We start from the raw sequence: 8,190 nt of genomic DNA, 5'->3' as shown, positions 1-8,190 counted from the left end.
TCAAGTCCGTTTTTTTATGGACTTGGACTTGTCTCGGACTCGGTATTGTTTGGACTCTGACTTGTCTTGGACTCGGACAATGGTCTTGCCAAATTAGGCTTTTGGACTCGCCGGGTCTGTCATTAAGTTTTGTTTAGAACACTGGCCATCATAGATTGTAAAGTGGAGCTTGAAATCCAATAACAAACAAGTTTTGTCTTCACATCCACGCCATATAGGTTATCTTCTAAGGTTCACACTATTGACATTCATCCTTTTCATTGTCAAACACTGACCGACATGTGACTCGGACTTGACTTGGACTCGAATCTTTTTGGACTCGGTCTTGTCTCGGTCTCGAGCCTCTTTGGACTCGGACTTGTCTCGGACTTGACTAGTACTGGTCTTGGACTTGTCTTGGACTCTACAAAGGTGGACTTGACTACAGCCCTGCTAGACTCACATCAGAATCGAATCAAGATGACTTATACAGCGAAAGTCGTTCCGGCTTGGCAAGGGCATGCTTACAAATAATAAGGGCACCCGTCATGGTTTCGTTTTTAACCACGAGTAGGCTGCTGCTTTGGATCACCCTTCTGTTTCATCAAACGTGGAACGTTACGTTCATCAGCCACACAGGAGAAAATGGAAATTGTATTGGCATCAGGAAGACAGAAAATGACACATTCTAGGCAGGGCGCACACTCCAACACTGTAGCGCAAGGAGATGTTTTGCCAAAAGGTTGAGATCGTGGGCAACAGATTATTTGCAATTACAATTATTCAACTCTTAGCCTAATTTAAAAGTAAGGGATGTTTTCGGATCAATATATATATATATATATATATATATATATATATAGGCCTAGTATAAGCATATAAAGGAGGGTCTCCGCACACCGGTTTACGGCAGCCAGTGTGCGGGGTCGTATTGAAAACTGTGGGGCAGTCGAACTTTGCCAGAGCGGAGGCAATGTTGGATGTACAGTTGACTCAGCTGCGGAAAGGCGAATTGGTGAAAAGGCAGAGATCGCGCTGTCCACGCACTCCTCTGCTTTATTTGTCGACGTGAATTGTGAAAAGTGATTTGAGAAAAGTGGGACTTATGATCCTAAACGTTAGGCCTACCTGTCCCGACACTTTTGGATGTAAAACCAATCAGATATTACACGCTATTCACCTTTCCCTACTATTTGTCGACGCGGTATTTCTTTGAAAGAATTCCTTTATGCCATGAGATTGATGTTGATAAATGCTAGCGACATAAGCGCTTAAGCTCTGACTTCGAAACTATTGGTAATCCGAGCCCTCCTTGGTTCATCAAAAGTGGAATGTTCGACCCCTCCTAACAATATGCAACAATAACCTATTCTCTTTACAGGGCATCTGTTGAGTTTACCAACGCACCCAATACACAAGATTTATATTAATGAACAGAGGCACGTAGCTCAAAAAGTACCATTTATTACAAATTGGGCATTCATCTGGCAAGTATATGAACACAGAACGTTTACCTATGTGTGTGTGTGTGTGTGTGTGTGTGATGATGATGATGTTAGAAGTGGTTGTTGTACTGAGGTGAGTTGGGTATGACAGCTAGCTAGGGATGGTTAGGTAAACAGGGGCGTGAACGGGAGCTCTTCTGATGGTTGCAACCTGAAGAGAGAAGAAAGAGAACAACACAGGTTAATTAAAGGAGAATTCCTGCCAATTTCATCAAGCAGGTGTTTTTGTTCGGCCCTTTCTGAGATCCTGGCGTGCTCATGGAGACATGGATTTGTTTATTATTTGAAACATTTTAATATCATTACAACAGCTCTGCAACTCGGCAGGCAGGCACTGCACAATACTGCACTAACTTTTGCAATGATATTTGGAGAATTGAAAGTCATTTCAATTAATATCTAAAGAGGATCAGGATGTTTATTCGCATATTGTAATGCTGTCTTTCCAGTAGTCCAGTAATAGCCCTCTGCAATGCAGTGGAATTATATACATAGTTTCTGTTTCCAATATTTTGTCTCAGCCTGGATAAAAGTCCCCCCCCCCCCCAATTTCCAGTCTGTGCGTGTGTCATGTCCATGGCTCTTCTGCTTACCAGTTGTCTGGGCTCCAGCGGGTTTCATGGGACTCCATGAGGTGGAATGTGTAGACGTGACGCGAGTCAGAGGAGATGTTCTTTTCACTCTTATGAACCACCTGCCCATGAATTAACACTAGGCCTCCTACACACACACACACACACACACACACACACACACACCGGATTAGGGGTATAGTCATTTTAATAACCATATGATTACAAAAATGAGCAGAGGACAACATAAACCCAATATCTCTCTCTGTCTCTCCCCCACACACACACAAGCACACACAACCACACACCTTTCTTGACGGGTGCAGGAACAAACAGCTTGTCATCGTACTCCTGCTCGCGACCCACAAAGTCAGTCAGGGGAAACGTCCCTTTGGGAGTCCGCACCATCCTCCGACTCACGCCACCTGACACACAACACCACAGTCAGTCACTGTGCAAAGGCCTTTTTTGAACACCAAACAAAAACTCAATCAGTCACTGTGTACAGGCCTCTTTTGAACACCGTACAACAGTGGTTCTTACCATTTTTTTTTTCTTAAAGCACCCCTTACCTGTGCCCAAGAGACTCCCTCAATCTCAATATTTCTCAAGTGATCATCTCAATACAGAAATTGAAAATAGTCAAAGATCAAAGTCAAAAATAAAGTCACACTGAAAGAGCCAGACAAATACAGGTAGACTAACAGTCAGAGACATAGAAGCACCCCTCAAGCCATGTTCTTATCTGTGGATGACATAACCAAGTACAGTAAAGTGACATGAAAGCAAACACTCACAAACCCCAAACATGTTTACATTGTAACGCATTTACAGCAAGGCTGTGACAGAAGGCGTTTAGACATTGGACAGGACAAACTAACTGGCCCCAACCACCAGGTGAACTTGTGAAGGACAGATGTTTTAAGATGTGTGTCTGCAGGAGTGTATGTGCAGTATGTGTGTACGTACTGGAATGTGATCCTGGAATAAACCACAGGCAGCCGTTGTCAAGCGTGGCATCCTCCAAGGCGATCCACATGCCCATGACGCGGCCCAGGGGCTCCGTGTACAGGAAGGTGGCATCCTGATGTGGCGTCACTGGGGCAACAGAAACACAGACGTTAATCGACGCCAACAGATCTCTCCAGCAGCAGGAAATGTATCATGTATCCGCCTTAAACTTGAAATACACTGTGTGTGTGTGTGTGTGTGTAACATTCTCACTCACCCTCTCCTCCAATGCCTGGTTGCTGAAACACACACATATACAGGATCAAGACATGCATTGAGACGTGTTCATATAGCAGCTTTACCCTGACATGATAATGTACATACCGGCGTACTTAGGATTTATGATTTCTACAAAGTAAAAGTATAGTAGGAGTAGGGCTGGGCGATATGGAAAAAAAAACAATATCACGATATGGATTACTTTTTATCACGATAACAATATATCACGATATAGCACAATGACATACATTTTCAGTTATTCTCTTTATTTGCTCTTTATTTTTTCATGCCGCAAAACAACCTTTCTCTACAATGGATCTTTTTATTCTTATTTTTACAGTTACATTAACTGTGTGTATTGTGACAACATGACATGCAATTAAATGATATTCAATTGTATAAAATTGATAAAATTACTATCACGATATAAACGATATAGGAGAAAGGTCACGATATACATTGTTATATCACGATAACGATATATCTCGTCATATTGCCCAGCCCTAAGTAGGAGCCACTTCTTTTTCCTCTTCTATGCACATACCAGGCAACTTCCATTAGGTTTCCAAGGTGTTAAATACTGTATGTGAAGGATTAAGGGAGCTTGACCAGACCTTGCAAGCAGGGCTGGATTAAAATGGCCTTGCCTTGAATATGTACATGCTCTGCAGGATGACAGGGCTGAGCAGTCCCAACTTCTTTGCCAGATTCTTGAAGAAACAAAAAGAGCAACACTTTAATGTGCAGTTCTCGTTTTATACACTTGAAACAACACATAATATCATGAACTTAGAGGACACATCAGAGTACCTAATGCTGCTTATGATTACATACTTTGTTACTCTGTAGCTAAGGGATGTAATCTAGTAAATACAGTGTCCACAGAGTTACTGAAACCTTATTCATAGCATTTGCAATTGCAGCACAATCTTCACTCTTAAGCACAACAATCTCTTGGATTAATATACTGCAACTCATGCTGCACACAATCTTCACTCTTAAGCACAACAATCTCTTGGATTAATATACTGCAACTCATGCTGCACACACTGATAAATGAAACTCTCAAACAACATTCGCCCATAGTGCTGAGACACTGACTCTGGCTTTGTCTGCTTTTGGATCTCATTTACTGGGGCAATCTCAAAATGCACTGTGTGCCTGCTGTTGGTTTGGTTGTTCGTTTGTTGCCGGCAAAAAGTTCAGAAGGGTTTTGACAGCAGCAATGGATCTGTCTGCCAATCAGAATATGTAATTGTGTAACTGAGGTCATCTGTGGTAGTTTGCTACTCGGGGCTCGAGCCCGTGACCTACCAAGTCAACACTCCCATTCGGGCATGGGAGGCACAGCACCATACCGCTGAGCTTTAAGTCCAGGCTGATCGCTCAGCGCTACCAATACTATATGAGGCTTCGGGAGGGAGGTTTACTAACATTCTACTCCGAACTCTCCTACTTGGCATCCGTTACATATGCCCATTATACATGCAATGGAAGAACATGGGAAAACAACTCCCCCGTGCGTCAGATACACCTTCCATCACCCATCAGCAGATGGAGCCAGTGTGAAACAGGCACTACAGTACTGTGTTGTTTTGAGAAGTGGTATCATTCTGTACCTGGACTTTCTGGGAATGGGTGACGCTTTCATAGACTGGTTCAAGGGCATGCAGGGCTGCAGAAGACAAAACACATGAAAAAATTAACAATCAAACACGCACACACCACACACACACACACCAAATGAGCATATTGAATTTGCATTAACTGTGTAGAAGAATGAATAATAAAAAATAAATGGGCTAGTTGTAAATGCTTATACAAAGTTACTCACCATGACCAACTTTGTTGAGGGAACGTTCTCTTGGCACAATAAATTCACCTGCAATCACCACAAATAACTGACTATAATTCCACGGTCATTTGAGAGGGTTTATATTAACAAACAACAGAATAAACAATACAAGAATTAACTATACAACTTCCATGATATTATGCCAATACGGTTTGATGATATGACAGCTTTGAGACTTAAATTCTCTAGCAGAATTACTGTATTATATATCATTTATTTTGCTGCTGAAAATCATATCCATGGTGACACCCAGTGGTGGAATAAGCTACCAGTTGCTACCAGTCTCTTCCTAGAGAGCTTCCCTCCATAACAAAACCAACTCTAATCATCTTTAGTCCTGGGCATTTACTTGTACCACACTCAATAGGTCTTCAACTATTTATATATTACTGCTCTCTATCTGTTCTTCATTACTTGTATACTTCTGTACTCTGTACTGACCCTACAGTCTGTACTTGCTTGAACCTCCTCCTTGTAAGCTGCTTTGCTTACAAGAATCTTTTAAATGTAATGTAATGTAATAAGCCTGTAATGGGGAAAAACTAATTAAATTATTGTGTACAAACCTTTTTCATCAAACACTCCTTTTTCAAAGAAGAAGCGAATTTTATCCCCACTTGTGATGAAGTAGTCTGCACTTCCCTGTTCACACACACACACGCACACACAATGACACTTTCTTCCTCAGGTGGATGCAGTATTTGGTAAAATGTATTTCCTCATCATTGACACCACAGTTTATAATACTGTCTACGAGGAGTTGATGAGTAATCATGTTTTCCGGGTGGTGATGTAGGGCTACAAGAATAATATGGGATGGACTGTGAAACTACTAGACTACAACTCCTAACAACTACAACAAGACCAAACAACAAACTTACCTGCATCTGAATGTGCATGGACACAAACACAACACAAAGATATCAAATATTTGAAAATACAAACTGTGGCGAGGGTCTTTTTCTCTATAGGCCTAGTATGTCAAGTATGCGCACTTGATTTTTTTTTTATTATTCTTTACAGTTTACCTTTGTATGTTTATACACCCAGTGATTTTGATCGTTAAATGAAGATAATGGGAATACAACTACTGTTGTCAGTGGCATGGAGGAGTTACAGCAAATGTAGTACGACCTATTCAATCATGGGATACCTGAGATTTGAGCTGCTCCTCCTGGTCTGTGGAGAACTGGATGCGGCAGTGTTGGGGAACATACATCTGCTCCACGATGTCTTTCATCTTCGCCCGCAGAGCATCACACTCTGACGCCGTCAGAAAGTTCTCCACCACCAGGTATCCATTATCCCGGTACTGTCACAACAAAACAACAGCCCACAACAAATGTCATCTCATGAAGAAACCAGGATCAGATTCAGGGCAATTACGTTTACTTTGATGTTTAAAAATGAAAGTTGCCCGCTTTATTCGTCATTTGCGCGCTAAACTATTTAGTGTCATCAACAGGTTGGGTTGTTTACTAACCAGGCCTGTGCTCACTTGCCTTGACTTGATGTGCAATCCCTCACGTTATTACATAACAACCCAGTTCATGCAAATGAGGCTAGAGTAAGGCAAGGGACGCATGCATCAAGTCCAAAATAGTATACGACTACTCTACTTTGAACGGACGGATGGGCTATTTTGAAAAGGTCTCGTTTATGTTGCACAAACATTGTGCGCCTGGCACACCAGGGAACTTTTGAAGTGTGATTAGTGCAGCTTGGACATACAGATGATGACAGAAGCATCGGCCACGTCTTTGTTCATACCTAATCCCAAACTATTCCAAAGCAAATAGAGGTTTTTGTGCAGTTGGGAAACAAAATAACAATACTTGCCTTCTTCACGTCCGAATCTTTTAAGACATCCATGCTGATATGATGGTAAAGAGCGCACCGTCCGTTCCCGATCCGGGTATCTCCCGAACTGAACCAATCCTGTGCAGGGAGTGAGATCTTGTCCTTCGATTAAAATGTAACCGTATTGATGCAACAGGGGTGGCTGTACTTTAACCTTTAGTCACGGCTGCACATTAGGAGGATCACACGCTCTCCCTGTAAAATCTATTTCATGTGTTTCACGTGTGTGTCGTTTGGATGTTCAACTCTGAGAAGGGATTTGCAGCAGGTAATGCGACTTAATTCATGTTTGAGCTGAAAGGCGTCGCCTAGTGGCTTCCTATCCTCACTGCAGGGCTTCAGGTCAATTCAAGGCCAGTCACCTCATAGTGATCATCCCAATGTGGTTATTAACACAACGGTAAACAACAACACCTCGGAAGTATTGCAATCTACACAACACAAACATTAATTTCTACCTTCAAATGACACGGGAGATACATGGGAAATTCTATGGGAAAGGGCATTCTTTTTTCATGTGCCCTTTGGACCACGATGCAATAGGTCAGTCTGGAGGGAGCAACACCAGTCAGCAGCCGTCTGGGGTGGGTTGGCCTCTCTCTGTTGATCATTAGTCTGGAAATGCTAGGGGCGGGCATTTGGCTGCAAGGTTCTTCATGACTGGCTGAATATTTTGACATGCAGACTGTAAAAGCATTGCTGATGAACCATCCGTCAAAGTTAACCGTTGGTTTTCACTGTGCTTATTATGCTATTATTGCGATGCTTCTGACATGCTGTGAAACTCTATCACTCTTACTTCACTATTATTTAGGTCTAAGCCTGTATAAAATAAAACGCATCAACAACAAACACCAGACAGAAGAGAGGTAGCCTAGTAGAGGGGTTCCCAAACTTTACCATGACAAGGTCCCCCATATACCAGTAGATTCCAGCCAAGCCCCCCCTTGCATGGGTCCACTCATGCCATCTATAGCAACCATAGTCTAGGTCTTTGAGACAGTGTCCCTCTATGATATATAGGGTAATAATAATGTGAAGAGATGGAATAGATTATTACAATGCTGTTGAGAATTTTGCTTAGCTTATTTTTGGATGATTTGGATTATGTTGGTTATTCAGTTGATTAAATAACTCACTTTGTTGCGCTATACTATTCCTGCCAAGCTGCAGCGGGCCTCCAAGCATC

General features: G+C 42.2%; 1 protein-coding gene across 1 annotated transcript; it reads right to left on the bottom strand.

Annotated features, from left to right (window-relative positions):
* Positions 1 to 1,427: 1,427 nt before the first annotated feature.
* Positions 1,428 to 7,177, bottom strand: phyhd1 (phytanoyl-CoA dioxygenase domain containing 1). The gene is made up of 11 exons (XM_063210860.1): positions 6,981 to 7,177; positions 6,295 to 6,453; positions 5,708 to 5,783; positions 5,121 to 5,168; positions 4,906 to 4,961; positions 3,934 to 3,996; positions 3,285 to 3,306; positions 3,026 to 3,154; positions 2,365 to 2,481; positions 2,078 to 2,204; positions 1,428 to 1,635 (listed from the first exon to the last, which is right to left on the bottom strand). The coding sequence occupies exons 1-11, from the start codon at positions 7,011 to 7,013 to the stop codon at positions 1,590 to 1,592; spliced, it is 876 nt and encodes a 291-aa protein (XP_063066930.1). The 5' UTR covers positions 7,014 to 7,177; the 3' UTR covers positions 1,428 to 1,589.
* Between the last annotated feature and the right edge of the window lie 1,013 nt (positions 7,178 to 8,190).

Source organism: Engraulis encrasicolus, chromosome 11 (genome assembly GCF_034702125.1).
Source record: "Engraulis encrasicolus isolate BLACKSEA-1 chromosome 11, IST_EnEncr_1.0, whole genome shotgun sequence".
Taxonomy (NCBI): Eukaryota; Metazoa; Chordata; class Actinopteri; order Clupeiformes; family Engraulidae; genus Engraulis; species Engraulis encrasicolus.
The sequence above is the reverse complement of the archived record's forward strand: the minus strand, read 5'-3'. Positions and strand labels throughout refer to the sequence as shown.